The 19,799-nt window shown below is 42.8% G+C and overlaps 1 protein-coding gene across 2 annotated transcripts in view; it reads left to right on the plus strand.

Annotated features, from left to right (window-relative positions):
- dnajc13 (DnaJ heat shock protein family (Hsp40) member C13) overlaps window positions 1–17,410 on the plus strand; it is a 29,539-nt gene extending 12,129 nt beyond the window's left edge. The window contains exons 11-57 of one of the 2 annotated variants that reach the window (XM_080515288.1): window positions 346–425; window positions 519–688; window positions 797–829; window positions 1,556–1,655; window positions 1,771–1,878; window positions 2,003–2,158; window positions 2,247–2,303; window positions 2,407–2,528; window positions 2,678–2,753; window positions 3,421–3,516; window positions 4,410–4,550; window positions 5,452–5,469; window positions 6,201–6,283; window positions 6,824–6,977; window positions 7,065–7,168; window positions 7,253–7,412; window positions 7,509–7,571; window positions 7,651–7,752; window positions 7,850–7,954; window positions 8,059–8,261; window positions 8,355–8,439; window positions 8,551–8,705; window positions 8,852–8,897; window positions 9,011–9,165; window positions 9,283–9,484; window positions 9,569–9,684; window positions 9,781–9,859; window positions 9,944–10,079; window positions 10,189–10,373; window positions 10,483–10,557; window positions 10,658–10,777; window positions 11,161–11,556; window positions 11,636–11,749; window positions 11,847–11,963; window positions 12,629–12,806; window positions 12,903–12,994; window positions 13,086–13,185; window positions 13,289–13,363; window positions 13,443–13,555; window positions 13,665–13,834; window positions 13,918–13,960; window positions 14,052–14,225; window positions 14,330–14,509; window positions 14,653–14,793; window positions 14,880–15,023; window positions 15,109–15,208; window positions 16,332–17,410. In XM_080515288.1, coding sequence (XP_080371414.1) covers window positions 346–425; window positions 519–688; window positions 797–829; window positions 1,556–1,655; window positions 1,771–1,878; window positions 2,003–2,158; window positions 2,247–2,303; window positions 2,407–2,528; window positions 2,678–2,753; window positions 3,421–3,516; window positions 4,410–4,550; window positions 5,452–5,469; window positions 6,201–6,283; window positions 6,824–6,977; window positions 7,065–7,168; window positions 7,253–7,412; window positions 7,509–7,571; window positions 7,651–7,752; window positions 7,850–7,954; window positions 8,059–8,261; window positions 8,355–8,439; window positions 8,551–8,705; window positions 8,852–8,897; window positions 9,011–9,165; window positions 9,283–9,484; window positions 9,569–9,684; window positions 9,781–9,859; window positions 9,944–10,079; window positions 10,189–10,373; window positions 10,483–10,557; window positions 10,658–10,777; window positions 11,161–11,556; window positions 11,636–11,749; window positions 11,847–11,963; window positions 12,629–12,806; window positions 12,903–12,994; window positions 13,086–13,185; window positions 13,289–13,363; window positions 13,443–13,555; window positions 13,665–13,834; window positions 13,918–13,960; window positions 14,052–14,225; window positions 14,330–14,509; window positions 14,653–14,793; window positions 14,880–15,023; window positions 15,109–15,208; window positions 16,332–16,429 — 5,720 coding nt within the window. In that variant the 3' untranslated portion in view covers window positions 16,430–17,410. The remainder of the gene's footprint in view (window positions 1–345; window positions 426–518; window positions 689–796; window positions 830–1,555; window positions 1,656–1,770; window positions 1,879–2,002; window positions 2,159–2,246; window positions 2,304–2,406; window positions 2,529–2,677; window positions 2,754–3,420; window positions 3,517–4,409; window positions 4,551–5,451; window positions 5,470–6,200; window positions 6,284–6,823; window positions 6,978–7,064; window positions 7,169–7,252; window positions 7,413–7,508; window positions 7,572–7,650; window positions 7,753–7,849; window positions 7,955–8,058; window positions 8,262–8,354; window positions 8,440–8,550; window positions 8,706–8,851; window positions 8,898–9,010; window positions 9,166–9,282; window positions 9,485–9,568; window positions 9,685–9,780; window positions 9,860–9,943; window positions 10,080–10,188; window positions 10,374–10,482; window positions 10,558–10,657; window positions 10,778–11,160; window positions 11,557–11,635; window positions 11,750–11,846; window positions 11,964–12,628; window positions 12,807–12,902; window positions 12,995–13,085; window positions 13,186–13,288; window positions 13,364–13,442; window positions 13,556–13,664; window positions 13,835–13,917; window positions 13,961–14,051; window positions 14,226–14,329; window positions 14,510–14,652; window positions 14,794–14,879; window positions 15,024–15,108; window positions 15,209–16,331) is intronic. The other variant, XM_080515289.1, reaches the window with a different exon arrangement.
- The last annotated feature ends 2,389 nt before the right edge of the window (window positions 17,411–19,799 follow it).

The raw sequence follows: 19,799 nt of genomic DNA on the forward strand, positions 1-19,799 counted from the left end.
GTTTCTTTTCATGATATTTATTTCAAAGGTACAAACAGGTGCTTTTTGAGCCGGTAACAGGAGGATTTATGATCTTTCTCAGCTGCAAGTCAGAAGGCCAGTGATGGTGTTAAACAAGAAACATCAGTAATGGACGGGGATGTTTATTACACATCACAGATGATTATTCATTCCCACTTCACACTGACAAACTGTTTTTAACAGCTATTTATGATCATTGTCATTCAGAGTCCAATGCAACACTATCAGTGTCTCCAAAATGACATTTGTAATCACATTGCGTCGACATCTGCGAGTGATTCTTTTCTTTTCTTGAATTGTTCCATTCCTCCTTCCTCCTCTTAGATGGAAACTTTGCAGATGCAGTGTTCAGATTTAACGCCAACATATCCTACAGTGGAGTGCTGCATGCAGTAACCCAAGATGTGAGTTTACGCCTTTGTAATTAAGTCCATCCATCTGCCAAAGTGGAATCCATGTTGATTTCCCTTTCTGTCTCCTTTGTTGTTTTTCTCAAGGGTCTTTTCTCTGAGAACAAAGAGAAGCTCATCAACAACGCCATCCTGGCTCTTTTAACTCAGGAGGCTGAGCTGCCCGCTCTCAACGCTGAGCTGGAAAGCCATTTCCAGGCCATTCGGCGTCTGGTGGCCTCCAAGGCTGGCTTCCAGGCCTTCACCCAGCTGCCTAAGTAAGACCGCCGCACATCTTTCACTTCACCTACCTGTTCATTTCTCTTTTTGAAGTGTGCTTCTTTTTTGTGGAGCTGCTAGTAATGGGCATGCTCTGTCATTCCAAGGTCTGGTCAAGGGTCTGGACTCACAGATGCAACGTAAATATGAATCCATACATCTCAGTCTGCCCTTTTGTCTGCCTGTATTTTATATCCTTGATCTTTATTCCAGAGTTTTTTCTTCAATGTCTGTCAGCCCTCTTCTCTTTTATCATTGGTCTGCTTTCATCTCAGGCTTAAAGACGGGCACTTCAGAAAGGAGGTTATGTCACTTCACTCCGTTCAGCCCAACTGTCTGCTGCAATTTGTCTTTAACTTCCACGGTTACCATCTCATCCTCTCATAGTTGCCTTTTTCTCTCTCCCATCATCTACTTTGGTCACTCACTCCTTTACATTCTTGTGTATCCGTCCTATGAGGGATCCTTTGCAGTCTTTCAGGGTCACTGAGATGTATGAGAGGAACTGTATTTACTGTTTGTTCCTCGTGCCTTGTGAAGCAAATGAGCCCAAATTGGTTTTCCTGACAGATTCATTGCTGGTGTGGCTTGGCGTTTTCCTCATATAAGTGCAAGACACCGAATGCTGTAAAATAAGCTTTTAAACAAACGTGATTTACCGCTAAAAACTGCTTATCAGCAAAAGAAACAACAAGCCACTTCTGAAGCAATGAATTCTTTGTGTATCCAACCCCAGACCACTTATTATAATAGTATTCATATGATTTGTTTTTTGTTTGTTTGTTTTTGTTTCTTCAGTGCTTTCAAGGCCTAACTCGCATATGTCTAACTGATTTTAATTTGGAGAATTTGCTTGTGTGTTGTAGGTTCAGGGAAAAGTTGGGAGTAAAGACGGTAAAAGCTTTAAAAAGGAACAACAATGGTGTAACGCATGCTGCTATAGACATGCTCTGTGCCCTCATGTGTGTAAGTATCACCTAAATATCTCTATGGGAACCCTATACACACAGACAAATGCAACACATACAAGTCTTGTATTTTCCAAGACGTTAAGATTTTTTTCTTTTATCATTCTGTCCAGCCGATGCATGATGATTATGACCTGAGACAGGAGCAGCTGAACAAGGCCTCTCTGCTGTCCTCCAAGAAGTTCCTGGAAAACCTTCTTGAAAAATTCATTACGAATGTGGTACATCTGTTTTTATGGTCAACAACCTGTTTGGAACCTAAGCTCGGGCATTTAAAGAAAATACATTTCAATACATTTGCATCTGAAATATTCTCAATATTGCTTCTCTTGCCCCCCCCCACAGGACCATGGAACAGGAGCTTTGGTCATCAGCTCCCTGTTGGATTTCTTGACGTTTGCCCTTTGCGCCCCCTACAGTGAAACCACAGAGGGTCAGCAGTTTGACATGCTGCTGGAGATGGTTGCCTCAAATGGACGAACCCTGTTCAAACTCTTCCAGGTGGGGCAATCAAAGAAAAACAGAGTGTCCCGCCGGAAAAACTCTGTCCACCAGATTGGTTTGTATTAAAAGTTGTCTTTATTTTTAGCATCCCTCCATGGCGATAGTGAAGGGAGCAGGCTTGGTGATGAAAGCCATCATTGAGGTTAGTCTCCTAAAGGTTAAAGAGCTCCACAGTCTTACAATTAAATGATCTCTTTAGGCGTGCAATTTACGATGATAATAAACGCAGCCGTGTTTAAACTCAGGAGGGAGACAAGGACATAGCCACTAAAATGCAGGAGCTGGCCTTGAGTGAAGGCGCTCTGCCGAGGCATCTGCACACGTCGCTGTTCACCATCAGCTCAGACCAGCGGATGCTCACCAACAGGTCTGTAAACACACATCACAATGTAGACGTTTGGCTTTATTTTTGGCTCCAGCTGCTTGTGTGTTTTTCCAAGTTACACTCTTGTACTTCACTAAAACATCAAGGACCATCTTCAAACAACTCAACAGTTGATGTGTGATGTTTTTCAGGCAGCTGAGTCGTCACCTGGTGGGACTGTGGATAGCGGAGAACCCTGTGGCCATGAACCTCCTGAAGAGAATACTGGTGAGCCTGCAAATGAGATGAGCTCGAACTGAGAAGAAGACATTTATTTGAAGGATATCTAATATCAGCATGTATTAGTGAATAGATGCTTTGCATAAAATCTTACATGTCGGCCTTGGTTTTTCAATCCTGCAGAAATACACTGAAGTATCCATCCAAATTTAAAAAGTAAAAGAATAATGCCAGTACATTAAATGATGCCTCAAATAACTGATTGGCTCTAATCTTTAATTCATTAGTGAAACCTTCAGATCTTGACATGGAGAGAAGATTTGTTCATGTATGAAAGGCAACTATCTTGCAAACTGTAACTCGTGGTACTGATGCATCTAGAAAATGACAGTATTCATGAAAGATGAATTGTATTGTCAGTTTTTACACTCTTAAATAAATTATATGAACTTATAAATGCACAACCATTAAAAGGTTATAGCGAATAAAAGCATTTTCTTCTTTTGTAATAAAGTTCCATTTAGATCAGGAGAACTATTGAAAGTATAGATGGATAGTTTCTACACTGGGGAGACTAAATGTCAACTCAAAACAACACTACATCCCAATTTTCTCAGCCATCTTCCATTTTGTATTTGCAAACATTTTTTTGGTTTTAAGTATTGTTGGCCCTCTTTCCCTTATCTCGTTTTTTTTTTCCTTATTCAATGTACAGCCGACAGGTTTGTTGGCCTACCTCGACAGTGCAGACGCCGTCCCAGAGAAAGACATGGACAGAATGCACATCCGAGACAACTTGAAAATTGCAACGGTACCTGGACGCATACACTCAAACATGCTCTTACAACCTTATGACCAGTGAGAGGTGAAAATAATTACATCTATTTGTCTTGGCATATTTTAATGCAGGAGTAAACAGTTAATTCTTCCCAAGGGGAACGCATGAAAAACGTGTTCTACTATATGGAGGGCTAAAGACTATATATAAATGCATTTAGTATACTCCATGGATTTAATAAGCTGATGGTTCTGCTCTGGATCTATTAAGATTTTGTATTTCTTTGTGTGTCTTATCTGTTAATGGTGATGAAACATCAAAGATGATCAAATCATAAAATATGCATCATGGGAAAAAAAGCTACTACCTTCAAAAGCAAACGCAAAGCAGCTGTGTTGCATCAAATATTGATGATTTACAAATGCTGATTTTCGTTCAATTCGTAATATCTTTGTGACCCCTTATTGGCTGGTCAGCGACTGTAAATCGTTGTATGTAATCCGCAGTCTGTTAAAAGTGGGGGAAAAAAGTGGATATGCATATACGTCGGATGGAGGCCGGGCATCGCTATACAGCAGCTTGTGTATTGCATTCTCAGTCTGCAGTGGTCAGTGTGTATCAGAAATGGTCAGAGGAAGTAAGCAGCGACCGAGGCAAGGCTGACGAGGCTCATTGACGCACGCGAAGGTTGATGTTGGGATCTCATCCAACAGAAGAGCTGCTGTCGCTGAAACTGCAGTAGTTAATGCAAGATATAATAGAGAGGTGTAAGAGCAGGCAGTGCGTCACCGTTTGTTGTGTATGGGGCTGTAAAATGGGATCATATTAACTTAGTGGTCATAATGATATGGGTGTTTTTAATTCTGCAGAATGAAATAAAATAATCTCCAAGTGCAAATGCAGATTTTTGTCTTTGTTTCCCGCAGGACCAACTAAATCGGAACAAAGTGCCCGAGTGGCAGCGGATAGCAGGCAAAGCAGCCAAAGAGGTGGAGAAGTTTGCCAAGGAGAAAGCCGACATCGTGCTCATGCACTGGAGGGATAAGATGGGCATAGCCCAGAAGGAGGTAAGCGTTGCCTTACTTTTTCAAAGAACCCTGTTATCTTGCTGCTGCTGCTGCTGCTGCTGTTGTCTGGACCTGCCCAGGTGTCTCCCCCCGTTGCCCCTCGCACTGATGCTGAACACTGCTAGAGCATCCAGATGCATACTGGGTTCATTTCCAGCTGCTGCTGTTTTTATGCATGGACATGGGAGTCAGTGCTGTTGCAACCTGACACTGTGCTGTCAGTATGTCAAGAAACTATCACATTTACACATCTTTGAAAGTATTCTATCTTTTGGCTGTTTAAATTGCTTGTGGCTCCTTTTGTTTGTTTTTAATGTAGGAAAGTTTACAGGTCTATGTTTGTGTGTTGGTGGTTTGACGGGAACAAAATGTTCATTTAAATGTCATCTTTTTCTCCGGAAAAAAACATCAGTTTGGATGTATAATAATACAGAATGGAACATGTGTGTTGTGTTTACAGACATTCTGGTGTTTGTACTATTTCATAAAGCTTCAGGTCACTTCTGCCTGCTTTTTTGTTGCTCCAATCAATTATGTCCTCACCTGTATTTTCTTTTTGCGCCGACGACACCTTCAATGACCCGGGCTTACCTCATATATATGTTAATTGGCTTGCTTTTGCTGGATAATGGCTAATCACAACCAACTTTTATAATTTGCTTCACTTGTAATGAATTGTACTTGTGGTTGAAGGTGCAATAACTGAGACGGATAGTCAGTAATTTCAATGTTGCCTAAAGTGATTTTAGTGTATCAGCCTTTGTCTATTGGTAGTACTGTAGCCTGTGATCCTTTTGTTGTGATTCATCTGTGTTTTGATCAGAGGAACAGTAATCTCTGTGTGTCTCTGCCCCACCCTCCCCTTGTCTTATGTGGTTTTCTCTGCTGTCAAACAATGCAGCAGGACAGAAATAACCTGGTAAGTAGGACTGACCAATGGGATCCATACTGTATTCTTTCCACATTCTTCCTCCTGAGCCAACCGTCTTTCATCTTCATGTGACATATTGTGTGTGTGAGTCTGTGTGTGTGAGTGCGTGTGCGTGCATTCTTTAGCCACTGACAGATCAGCGCCGACACAGCTTGACTTCTGTGACGGATATAAAAGTAATGGATGAAACGCAACACTTGCCTATGACGTGTACAGCCGTTTTCTTTCTGCAGGCTTTAATCTGCGTTTCTTTGTGACTCCAAACTACATGTGGTCTAACTCGCATAAAACAATTTAAAAGTTGGAGCAGAAGCTTCCACTTCGATATGTTTATAAAGTGCAAATACTTTGTGAGTCATGAAAAATATTGTATGTAAAGAAAACAGGAAAAATTACACTCGTCGAAGACCTTTCTTTCACTTTGAAACATACACAACTTTTGGGATCCCTTTTGGTTTTTGTGTTTCTTGTGTTAAGATGTCAGGGTTTTTTGGTGTTTGTTTCATTAATCTTTAACTTTCTCCATTCTCTAAAACCATTTTTCCCCTCATCATTCAACAGTGACATTTGCTTTGCGTCTGTTGTTCTTCTGTGTCCATATTGTTTCTTATCTTGTAGCCGTTTTAAAGTCACAAAGCTTGTTTTGGCAAAAAAAAAGAATGCTGGGAATAGTAGTTGTGATTAAGTTTTAAAACATTTGCTTTGTCCTTAAATTTCAGAATCCCAACCAAAAGCCTGTCATCCTGAGAAAGAGACGGCAGAGGATAAAGATTGAATCAAACTGGGAGCTTTTCTACTACAGGTACAACTTTGTAATTTGTGTGATGTAAACTCTGCTTTTGTGTACTTATAACAGATAAGACTAAGATATTTAAGATGATCTTTCTGGGTCTAGAAGATAGTTGAGAAAAAACGCCTGCACCCAAGTTAGTTTTGTTTTATACTCTCATTCCTCTTTTTAATAAATGATGTCAAGAAACCTTTACTGAAGGGTACATTTCCTCAACAACGCAGTATGCTGCTCTAAATTTAACACCACGTGGTGGATTATATTGAGGGCTTTTCACCTGCTGGCATATCAACCAAAAGCTCTTAAAATGTATACACATATTCACACTTCCACAAATTGACTGTACCAACGCAGCAAATGTTACAGATTTTATTTGAACCTGACCAAGCGTGGAAAAGTCGAAACCCACCTTAAAAACTCCATTTCTGCTTTATATTTTAGTCTTTTTTTGCTTTATTCCCACACCAATAACTTTTTAATATGCAAGATGTCCAGTGTGACATTTTTATTATTATTATTTGGGGTTTTTTCAATTGTCTCTTGTTTGTAAAGATTCCAGCTTGATCACGCCCGCTCCAACCTCATCTGGAACTTGAAAACCAGGGAGGAGCTGCGGGACGCTCTGGAGGGAGAGATGCGGGCTTTCAGTGTGGACCGCGAGCTGGGCAGTGCCACCGTCATCTCCTGGAACCACCAGGAGTTTGAGGTTTGCACTCAGTAAAAGACAAAAGCCCACTTATGCAGCATTGCGTTAAAAGCTTCCTTCAACTTGGACTTGTTGTGCGCTTTGCAGGTGAAATACGAGTGCCTTTCAGATGAGATAAAGATTGGGGATTATTACCTGCGTCTGCTGCTGGAGGAGGATGAAAATGAAGAATCAAGCGCCATCAAGCGATCGTAAGAACCTTCTACATTTAAATAATTACTCATAGCTCAATCCAAAAAAAGGTAATTTATGCTTTTTCTCCTGCTTACTTTCAGGTACGAGTTTTTCAACGAGCTCTACCACCGTTTTTTGCTGACACCCAAAGTTACGATGAAGTGCCTGTGCCTGCAGGCGCTCGCAATAGTTTACGGAAAGTGTTACGAAGAAATCGGCCCCTTCACCGACACAAAGTACATTGTGGGCATGCTGGACCGGGTGAGTTTGTGCAAAAGTGTAAGAAAGTGTTTTACATTTTTTTGGTCGTTCCCTTGCCTCGAAATCTAAAAAAACAAAACACTTCTGTGATTGCAGTGTACAGACAAACTGGAAAGAGACAGACTCATCCTCTTCCTCAACAAGCTCATTCTCAACCGGGTAAGCAACTTGTTTGCTGTTGCGATTTTGATTAACCGGAGTTTTGTTACTTGTTGACATTTCTCTTTTCGTCTTGCAGAAAAACGTGAAGGAGGTGATGGACTCAAATGGAGTCCGTATCTTGGTGGACCTGCTCACCTTGGCTCATCTTCACACCAGCAGAGCTACAGTTCCGCTACAGGTGAAATCTGAATGATGCAGCTGTACAATACCTGATGTTCCTGATAATCAAAAAAAAAGAACCTCGAGTATCAAATGGGGTTTTTTGCTCTTCACAGACCAATGTGTTGGAGGCAGCACCAGACATGAAGAGGGAGAGTGAGAAAGAGTGGTACTTCGGTAATGCCGACAAAGAAAGAAGGGGACCTTTCAGTTTTGAGGAGGTATGTTAATTGTTAATAGTCGTACTGTGCTTTTACATAAAAGCAAATGACCTAAATAGTAGTGAAAGCTACCATCCACTCATCATTATGTTTTTGGGTCCCAGATGCAGGAATTCTGGAGCACTGGTGTCCTAACGGCAAAGACCCGCTGCTGGGCTCAAGGGATGGATGGTTGGCGCCCCCTGCAGGCCATTCCTCAGCTGAAATGGTGCCTGCTGGCCTCAGGACAGGCAGTGATGAATGAGTCAGACCTGGCTACACTCATCCTCAACATGCTCATCACGATGTGCCACTACTACCCCAGCAGGTGGGAATCAACAGAAAGTTTTCTAACTTTTGTTGATTTGAACTTTCACACTTAAACTGTAACATTACATTATAACTGTTTTTTTTATCTCAGGGACGAAGATAATGCGATCATCCGTCCTTTACCTAAAATCAAGAGGATGATCACTGACAATGCCTGTCTCCCACACATTGTCCAGGTATTCACTCAGTGTGACATTAGACGTCGTTTCATCTTGCATCTTTGGATTATTGAACGAAATGAAACGACTTGTCTTTGATTGCATTTTGTTTTACTTTGTTCTCTCTAGTTGCTGTTGACCTTTGACCCCATTCTTGTGGAGAAGGTTGCCAATGTTCTCTTCCTGGTGATGCAGGACAACCCGAATCTGCAGCGCCTCTATTTAACCGGGGTCTTCTTCTTCATCATGATGTACACAGGGTCCAATGTGCTTCCTGTAGCCAGGTGAAAACACATGAGCATTGTTAATGCCTTAAAAAGCAGGGTCCCGTATTTGGTCATCAATTTCTAAATGAAACCATTTCAGGTTCAGTGTAGTGTGTGTGCGTGTTATGTTGATTCTGTTGTCTGAATTTCCTGTTTTTCTTCAGGTTCTTGAAATACACTCATCTAAAACAAGCCTTCAGATCAGAGGAGGTGAAACATTTCATTGCTATTTATTGATTCGCACATTACAGCACGTAGAATTGGATTCTGAATATCCATGGTCTCTTTGAAAATGACACAGGCTTGTGATGTTGTCTCCACAGGCAAAGGGTCAGGACATCGTGCAACGCAGTGTTTTGGGGCCGGTGCTGCCTGAGGCCATGGTGTGTTATCTGGAGAACTATGAGGCCGAGCGCTTCTCTGAGATATTTCTTGGAGAATTTGACACACCGGAGGCCATTTGGAGCAGTGAGATGAGGTGGCAACTTTTTTCTTTGTGCAGGATTGCCACTGTATTTCTAGACAATGCTGTGATATTTGGAGGCACAGTAAGGAAAAGCCCCTTTGATTCAATTGTGCTTCTTTCTGCACTCAGACGGATGATGATTGAGAAGATAGCAGCTCATGTTGCGGACTTCAGCCCTCGACTGCAGAGCAACACGCGGGCGCTGTACCAGTACTGCCCCATCCCGGTGATCAGCTTCCCTCAACTCGACTACGAACTCTTCTGCAACATCTACTACCTCAGACATCTGTGCGACACCACCCGCTTCCCCAACTGGCCCATTCGAGATGCTGTATGTGTGTTTGCTCCTACAGCCAGTCTATGCTAACCTAGGGAATATATCTCATACATGATGTCTTTGTTGTGATTGTTGCAGGTGAAGCTGCTTAAAGATACACTTGAAGCCTGGAAGAGGGAAGTGGAGAAGAAACCTCCCTCGATGTCTGTGGACGACGCCTACGAAGTCCTCAACCTTCCCAAAGGACAGGGACAGTGAGTGGAAAACGTTCATACGTGTCCTTCGTTAAACTGACCAAGATGTGATTATAATAGATTACGTAATGATTCTACTTGTTTCCCTTGTTTTAGGCACGAAGAGAGTAAAATCAGGAAAGCCTACTTCAAACTCGCACAGAAGTACCATCCTGATAAAAACCCAGAGGGCAGAGTACGTCTGATCACATCCAGTAAAAAAAAATCTGTTTATGTATCAACTCGGCGCCGATTGAATTTCATGTTTTGTTTGCTTTAGGAAATGTTTGAGAAAGTCAACAAAGCCTATGAGTTCCTCTGCACAAAGTCTGTCCGAATCGTTGACGGCCCCGATCCAGAAAACATTATCCTCATCCTGAAAACCCAAAGCATCCTTTTCAACAGGCACAAACTCGGTGAGCACTTATGTCAAACAAACTATGGCTAGCATATTGTCATAGTGCCGTAAGTTCCTTTATGTTAAGATTTCACCTGACTCTGGTTTTGTTTTGATCGGCGTTACAGAGCTCGAACCCTACAAATACGCCGGTTACCCCATGCTCATCAAAACAATCACCATGGAAACGGTGGATGATCAACTCTTCTCGAAAACCTCCCCTCTCCTTCCCGCTGCGGCTGAGCTGGCCTTCCACACAGTGAACTGCTCGGCTCTGAATGCTGAGGAGCTGCGCCGTGAGAACGGCATTGAGGTAACAAATCCTAATCTTCAGCTAAGCAGTGAAGCTATTCCTGTGTAAATGTGGACGTTTGCACAGTGGTCAAGACCAAAATAAACAATATTCGATCACATCTTTTCAGATCCTGTTGGAAGCTCTTTCTCGATGTGTTGCTGTGTTGACTGCATCAAGCAAACCTGAAGACATGGTTGTGCAGGTAGAAACTATGAGAAAACATACAAATGTAGACATATTTCCAAGCTGGAGTGATGTAATGAGTATCCTTAATATTTTGTCAACCCTTAACTGTGCTACAGGTGTGCGGGCACATCTGTAAGTGTTATAGTGTTGCAGCCCAGTTTGAGGAATGCAGAGAAAAAATCATTGAAATGCCCAACATCATCAGAGACCTCTGCCACATCCTGTACTATGGAAAGGTAAGATTTTGGCACTCCATTTGGTTTTCTTGTCATTTTCACTGTCATATTAGTGATGTCATAAACAGTGTACCTTTAACGAGTGAATTATCATAAGTTATCCATGGCTGAATTTTGACTGCAGGAAGCTTTTCCAAGTACTAGGAAACTTTTAATTCCTGGTTAATTTCCTTGGCCTCTAAAAAAAAAAAATGTCTCAAGACTTACTAGAGCTGGAAATTATACTACAATAAATGTTTATTAAGTATATGCGAATAATTTAGGTAGGAACATTTATATTTTTGAAATACTTTATATCTTATCATTCTGCTTCCGTACAGCTCAACATATCAGACCGAAAACGAGTCTCCTGTGATTCCTTTCCTGTCCTTCCTCTCACTCAGGGTCTTCCAAAGACTGCAGCCCTGGCAGTCCAGTGCGTCAGCTCCTTTGCAGTGGATTTCTTCCTACAGACCCACCTGTATCATGCTGGTGTGCTCTGGCACCTGCTGGTCCGCCTCTTCAACTACGACTACACCCTGGAGGAGAGCGGCGTGCAGGCGAGCCAGGACACGAACCAGCAGGAGGTCGCCAACAGCCTGGCAAAGCTCAGCATGGTCGCGCTCAGCCGCCTGGGAGGTTACGTGCAAATCCCCACCAGCCCAGATGGAAGCAACCCCGTCTCGGAGACTAACGGCATAGAGGGCACGCCTCCGGAGAACCCCACCATCCGCAAGAGCTTAACCGCCATGCTGACGCCGTACATCTCAAGGAAGCTGGGAACCGGATCTCCCGCTGAGGTGAGTAAATGCGGCTCGTCACAAGGCGTCAGCGAGCGTTACCCTCAGCGCCGCAACTGCAAACGCCTCTCTCCGTCAGGTGTTGAAGCTGCTGAATAGTAACTCTGAGAATCCCTACCTGATCTGGAACAATGGAACGCGAGCGGAGCTGCTGGAGTTTCTGGAGTGTCAACAAGAGGGAAACATCAAAAGGGTAAGAACGACTGCATGCTGCGTTCTGTCTCCAGTCACATTAATGAGTTTATAAGGTGTCTTGTGTTGAATCCCTCCTGTCTTCTGCTTCTTCACAGGGAGAGAATGATGAAAGCTTTGGTGCAGAGTTTTTGTTCGGTGATCACAGCAAGGAGCTGATCGTGGGGGAGATTTTTGTTCGTGTCTACAATGAACAGCCGTCATTCCCACTGGAGGTGAATATCACAAGAGCTAATATGTTCTTATCACAACACATTCAGGCTGGTTTTGTTCCTGTGTGATGGTTCCTGAAAGAGGAATAAAATCAAGGGAAACAGACTTGAAGCACACTAATATTTGATTAAATGAAACCACATAAGCATCTTTGAGTGTCCAGAAAAGCGCTATATAAAACTAATGCATTATTATTATTATTTTTATTTTTATTATTATCATTGAATAGAATGCAAGCTGATTTTGAATTTATTCCTCGGCTGTGGGATTTTCTAAAAATGTGCGGCATGTCTGTCCCTTTTTCGAAGATTACTTCATCTTTTAATATCTGTATTATCTTCATTAGGACTGTTTTTGAGTGTATGAGACCTTCAGGTTACAAATCAGTGATACAATATAAAATCTGGTCTGTGATTGGACAATTGTACTGTGGAAGTCCTGAAGGGCCAATGTAACGACAAGTGTGTGTGTCTGCCAAGCTCTTTTTCTTCTCTTTCTGGTAATTTATGATTCTTTTTTCCAGTATCATAAAGAGTTTAGGAAGTTACCAGACATATGAATGACAATCATGAGTAAATGCATTTATAAGGAGGCTGTTTCCAATACGGTATAAAATATTGAAGGAATGCTAATGATCTAATTTCCCCCCCACCGTGTGCGTGTTTAGTTTCCTAAAGCGTTTGCAGCCAGTCTGCTGGACTACGTCGGCTCTCAAGCTCAATACCTCCACACTCTGCTGGCCATGAGTCAGAGTAACAAAGTGGAGTCCCAGCAACACGCCGAGCGTCTCCGCTTCGCTGAGATGGCTTTAGAGGCTCTCCGCAACGTCATCAAGAATAACCCCGGTGAGATACGTCACTGTGACGCACTTTTTTTTTTTTTTTTTAATTCTTGTTATATTTGGAGCTTCTTGTCTAAACAGTCCTCTGGTATCATCACAGGGTCGGAGTCCGAGTGCATCGGTCATTTCAAGCTGCTCTTCTCTTTGTTGCGGGTTCACGGAGCGGGCAGAGTGCAGCAGCTGGTTTTGGAGGTACAGCCGAACCGCTCATTGCCTTTATATCCCATCACGACGTGTTCTTTTTGTCTCCTGCATTGTAATCAGGTTGTTTCTCTCTCTGCAGGTTGTGAATACAGTGACATCTAACCAGGAGTGTGTGAGCAACATTGCTGAGTCCATGGTGTTGTCCAACCTCCTGTTATTGCTGCACTCACTCCCCTCTAGTAAGAAAACACGCCATACCCAAAAAATTAAAAACTTGGTCGCTGAAATGTAGTTTGACCTTTTTCCAGTTTTTAGACTAATATGCTTCTTTGTACCCTTTAGGCCGGCAAATGGTGCTGGAAACCCTCTATGCACTGACTTCTAATACAAAGATTGTCAAAGAGGCTATGGCCAAAGGTCCGTGTCCTTTTACTATTTGTTAGGACTCCATACGTCCCTCAATTGTAGTGTTGACAACTCCCTCTCTGTCCTGCAGGTGCTCTCATCTATCTGCTGGACCTCTTCTGTAACTGCACACACCCGCAGGTCCGCACACAGACTGCAGAGCTCTTCTCCAAGATGACCTCAGACAAGCTGGTTGGGCCAAAGGTCAGCAGATGAAATGACATCTCTTTTTCTTGCATTTTTTTAAAAACCTCAATACACTTCCATATTTTTTTTGTATTTTTTTTTTTTTTAATGTATCGCTCTCCGCTAGGTGCGTCTAACACTGATACGCTTCCTCCCGGGCGTATTCATGGATGCCATGCGGGACAACGCCGAGGCAGCGGTGCACATATTTGAGGGGACGCATGAAAACCCTGAGCTCATCTGGAATGACAGCTCGAGGGAGAAAGTGTCCACCACCGTGAGGGAGATGATGCTCGAGTATGTGACATCCGCTCATATCGGCTCACGTCCAACTAGCCGGCCGCAGATATTTTCTTTTGACACTTTCCACTCTTTTTCAGGCACTTTAAACAGCAGAAGGATAATCCTGATGTGAACTGGAAAGTAAGTGCGAGGCTGTGGTCTTGTTGATAATCTAGATATTCACTGGTTGTCCTTCAGTGTGTAAATACAAGCTCTCACTCTGTGTGCTCAGTTGCCAGAGGACTTCACAGTGGCTTATGGAGCCGGGCAGGGCGAGCTGGAAGTTGGTGGAGTCTTCTTGCGTATCTTTATTGCTCAGCCTGGCTGGGTGTTGCGAAAACCTCGAGAGTTCCTGGTGTCTCTCCTGGAAACACTCACTGAGCTGCTGGAGAAGAACAACCCCAATGTGAGATTCCTTTGAGGAAAAGCACAACACAAACACGTTCATGGATAAATGGTAATCTGCTTATTATTTGCCGTATTTCTTCCTGACTCTGTGTTGCGCGGCAGGGTGAGGCTCTGGAGACGGTCACCACGGCGGCAGTTTGTCTGTTCAGCACTCAGACCCAGCTGGCCGACCAGGTTCCTCCTCTGGGTCACCTGCCGCGCATCCTGGCAGCACTCAACCACAAGAACAACGCCGTGCCCAAGAGCTCCATCCGCCTCATCCACGTGCTCTCAGACAATGAGGTAGGACAAACCAAGTGTTACAGCTCCCAACAGTTGCAGACTCTGTACCAGATTTATTGAATTAAAAGCATCGTATTTGACTCGGAGCTCCTTCTTCTCTCCTCGTCTGCCTTCTTTGACTAAATCCGTGTATTCTTTCATAGCTGTGTGTGCGCTCCATGGCTGCTCTGGAGACAATCGGCCCGCTGATGACTGGGATGAAGTGTCGGGCAGACATGGCCGGTCTGGCCTGTGAAGCTCTCAACCGAATGTTCCAGAAGGAGCAGACGGAGCTGGTGGCTCAGGTATATGGATTGTGTTATTGCTGCGTTATTTATTACCTGCTGTGTTTGATGAGCCCTGACTGACACGTTCTGTGACTCGCTGACAGGCTCTGAGAGTGGAACTGGTGCCTTACCTCCTCAAACTACTGGAAGGAATCGGCCTGGAGACGTTGGATAACCCCTCGGCCACGAAGGCTCAGATCGTCAAGGCACTCAAATCCATGAGTCGCAGTCTGCAGTACGGAGAGCAGGTACAATTGAAAATGATTTGGTTTCTCTGTGTTACCTTGTGGTTATTTTCCTCGTCTAAAAACTGTGTTCGTCCCTGATTTGCAGGTAAATGAAATCCTCGCAAGGTCCTCGGTGTGGAGCACCTTCAAAGACCAGAAGCACGATCTTTTCATCACAGAGTCTCAGACTGCCGGCTACGTGACAGGTACGGTTTTTTTCTGTCACTTTAAACCACAGATTAACATTCTGTTGTAGAATCTTCTGTCTGCTGAGCAGGTGAGTCTCTGTCTTCCTCTCTCACCTGTTGATGAGTCTTGATGCTTTGCTTTATCCTTAAAAAAAAAAATCACCTCGTGGCTGACTCCTCACTTTGTGCTTAAACCCAGCAACCCTTCTTTTCCTGTCCGTGTCTTCTAACTTCCCGGCTCTGCCCTCCCCTTCCTCTCTCTCCTCCACATTTCCTCCTCAGGGGTATCCACTCCTTCTCTCCTGGCCGCCAGCAGCCCACTGCGAGGTGGGCTCTAGACTCCTGAGCTGGGCCCTCACAGCCCTCCTCTCTCTTGCTCTTAATGCAGGTAGTCTGTGACCTGGCTCCTACTGCCCCCTCCCCCCCCCTCCTTTTTTACCTTCACCATCCTCATCCCTCACTTAATTTTCCATTCCTGTACCTCTCCATCCCATGACCCTGAAATGTATCTCCCATCTTCACACTCATTCACTAACTGAGTTGTACTCTATTGTTGGAAATCAACGCCATGTTCACACTGGTAGCGGAAGAAAGGAGAAATCACAGCCTGGTTTGCTTTATGTTGTCACTGGAATAGTAAAAATATGCAATCAATTGGCATATTTAAGGTTTTTTTATCAGATTGTCGATGGTGGTTTTTATAAGCTGAGGGTTTACAACTGCTATAAAATGTCTGAAAGAGCCGAAACCAAAACAGAGCTTTAAAACTTCGACAGTGAGCCTGTGAAGACATGCATGCTGAAGGCTGCACAAATCCTGTCTTTACCCACATTTCAAGAAAAACTCTGTAGGGACATTGTCAGATGCTCAGTTTATTTCAAATCATATCGCAATACTCGATATATAAGTATGTAAAATAGTTTTACATTGCAGATATTCTCCAAATAAAACATGAATTCACCCCTTCATACCATGTTCAGTCCACATGTGCCAAATGTGACTGTTGTCGGTGTGGCGATCATCTTTTCATGCACTCTGTAGTTTTAGCTTCTTAGCTTTCACTGTTAGTTCTCCACTCACGATCCGGCTCCCTTCTCGAGTCCCGTCTGAGCTGCCTCTTACCCCGCCCTCTTCCTCGCAGGTCCAGGAGTCGCAGGTTACCTGACAGCAGGAACGGGCACCACAGTGATGTCCAGCGTCCCACCCCCTGTGGACAACGACAACGGAGACCAAAGCTGAAGGACACTGACACAGTCACGCTCGGGCAGGCAGACCGGCCTGCAGCTCCACCACGGCCACAACTCAGAGGGACCGTTCAGCTCCCCTTCACACAGGGGACAGACACAGAGAAAAGAACAACAACAACAAAGAAATCCAACTCAAAATATACCGGGGGAGAAGCGGGCCGTCAGTGACCGTCTCTTGCAACACCTCCTGCAGTATCACTCTCCTCCCCCGACCCCCCCCCCCCCAACTTTTACAAATGGCACTCAAGTCTTGGAAAAAGCGCTTCGTTTTAACGGATGACCACATTTTTTTTTTTTTGTTTATTTGTTTCTGTGCTACTTTTTCTTGTTTCTCTCAGTGAAATGAAAAAAAGTTTACTTTTTGTATGAATATATTTTTTACCGTTTTCTTTCTTGGTGACAGATTTAAGAGGACTGAGGCTTATTACTTGTCAATCGTCTCTAATCCACTTTCTTATTGCTCTTATCCCGATTGGCTGAATTTAACCCCACAACTCTTCTAACTGAGGCTGGTTTGTGACACGCCCACCACGCACAGGACCTATTCACCTCTGAGAAAATTAAAAACGGCTAACTGGGGTGAGAAATGTCACTTTAACCTTCAGACTGATGCCATCTGATCTAATCCAAAATGAGACACACATGCTCATCTAATGTCCTGCCTCTCTTTCCTCTGATCTCATTCATTCTCCTGTTTCTCTTTAAAGACCAACCTGGTTTTTTCTTCCAAAGTAATTCTCCCTTCCAGAATGCAAAAAGCACTAGAATATTTATAAGTGAATAATAACCACCGGAAAATGAGCTTCAGCTGACACGACGAATGACTTTGACTCTGATTATGAATCTATGTGAAAGACTAGTGCAATTTGTGAAATGTTCAATGTAATATTACGTATATAAACTTTCTATATTGAATGTACATTGAAAAAAATAAATCAGTCACACTTGTACATAAAATTTTAAGAATAAAAGGGAACCCACAGTGTTGTTCTTTCGTACTTACGTTTGTGGTTTCATGGGAGAATTTCTGCACATCATTTATATCAAGAATCTAAGTCGAAAAACATTTGTGTTTAAGAATTCATATAGGTTTCACGTGTCTGTTAACAGGACTGCCAGTGTCTTATTCAGTGTGCTGTGGTGGAAATTCTTGTTTAATGGGTGTGACATGAAAAATATGCTGGTTCAGTTGGTACTGTTAAATCTTAGCTGTACAGTGTCAAAGTGTACATTAAGAAATTGCTGAATCTTAGTGAAGCAACAAAGATGTTAGCTTTTTGTTTTAATTATTGTGAAATTTTAGTTGAAATATTAGTTGAGTCTTTCCTGAATCAGTGAAGTTCCAAATTACAGCAAAATGTTAATCAAATACATTAAAATCTTAACTGGTTAATTGAATGTTGCAGATGAATCCTCAGTTTTAGCCAAATTGCACCAAAGTCTCTAAAAAGTGAAGGTGGAAGTAAGCCCTTTTTTATTTTGTTCATACCAAACTTCTTGAAGTCTTGTTAAAACCAATGATGTGCCCAAGTTATTGCCATTTTGAGTTTATGCTTAATTTTTTGAAACGAGCTTACAGATAAAAATATATGTAATTCATTTTAAAGTTAAATAATTTAAGCTAATGACATTAAGGCAAATTGATTCTACATTGTTGGCGTAAAAACTGCCCCGGCTTGGAGAGACTCGCCCAGTGTCTTTTTAAGTTTGTGACTGCATATTTTACTAAAATTGAACAGTGAGTGTCACTTGTCATAAAGAACAAATTCTCTTGATATCGATCCAGCATACAAAGTCCAATAGATTGATTCAAATGTTTGTAGATTATTATAATATATAATCTTGTATGTCTATGCAAATGCATATGGAATATTTGTAATATGAATTCGTAATATTTACCCAGCGGGAAATATTTACCCAGAAGGGAAAAAAAATAGAAGTCAGATAAAGCAAATGAAATGGGTTAAGCCGAGCTGGGTCCTTTAGCTGCTCAGCTGAACCGCTCTGTCTTTCAGAGAGTTTCCTTCCTTCCTTCCTCTTCTCAGCTCCTCGTTCAGCGACGGGCCCCACGCGTAAAAGCGCACCGGAGCGTCCTGCGTGGTTCCGCGGAACATCTGGAGACGAGTTTGGGTTCATATACAGCGGCCAACACGTGGCTCTGCTCGTGTGGGGGGTCTGAAATTCAATCAGCATTGCGAGAAGCTCATGATTCACAATACTGTCACCAGGTACAACCGCCTCCTCCTTCCCATCACATTATCTCCCCTTCACGGCTTAAAGGTTCGATTTAAATGAGAAGCGCAGCTGTAAACTCCATTAAAAGTTCATTAATTCTTGTGCAAGTCAAACGTGACCCGAGGCTTTCCTTCAGTTTATCAACAATGAACTGACCTCAAATCTCCAATTGAGACCGAAAAACATTCAGACTCGTATTTTAGTTCCTGCAAATGTAAAGGTGGACAAAGTCTGGGTTTTTACCTTATGGTTCAGACACAGTTGTCTACAATGGGTCAGACCATACAGATGTGACAGAATCTTCTGAGTAGGAGGAAAACCTTTTTTTTTTTTTTAAATCTCTGGTGAACAACTATAGATTAGGGGGCTGAGATGGATCTCCAGAAGCAGCGCCGCTCCACCACGCAAAGGTGAGTTAAAAATCCAATGAGGTTTGCACAGCTTGATAATACTGATCAGTATATTCAAAACCATGTATGACGTTTCAAAGAGGCATTTAAGCATCATTTTTATTGGGTCAACTATTTCGGGTTTATTATTGAAATATGCACCAAATACGTCCCTGTAATTCCTTGTAGTGAAGGTGACATATAGTCATTGTGCAGGTGTGTCTGTTATTCAGAGAATAGTGACGAGTGAAATTAATTTGAAGAAAACGTCGGGGGTTCAGATTAGAACGAATGCCGTAAATGTCTGAACTTTCTATGGCGTCAAAAAACCATTGTTGACAGCAGGTGGAAAAGATTCAAACCCTGATAAGTGACTTGTTTTGTTTTTTCCCCACCATGTCGAACAGCTGGATTGGACACTTGTGGATTTATTAAAGGTAAACCTCACAGAGCTGCATGATTTATGTTCAACCTCAAGACGAAATGCGACGGTTAAGACAGCTTTGAGCGGAAACTCTGCACACTCGGCACCTCAGTCGCTCCTCAAACCAAACGCCGCCGCCGCCGTGACAGACGAGGGACACTTACTTCAGCATTAAACATTTTACTTATAAAGGCACAAACTATGATTTCCTGGTAAATTATTTTGATGTAAGAAATGAAAATCAAAAGACAACTCTTCTTCATCTTTTTTTTTTTTTTTTTTTTTGCTTTTTCATGTAAATCAACATTTTTCAG

Source organism: Blennius ocellaris (genome assembly GCF_963422515.1).
Source record: "Blennius ocellaris genome assembly, chromosome: 19".
Lineage (NCBI taxonomy): Eukaryota > Metazoa > Chordata > Actinopteri > Blenniiformes > Blenniidae > Blennius > Blennius ocellaris.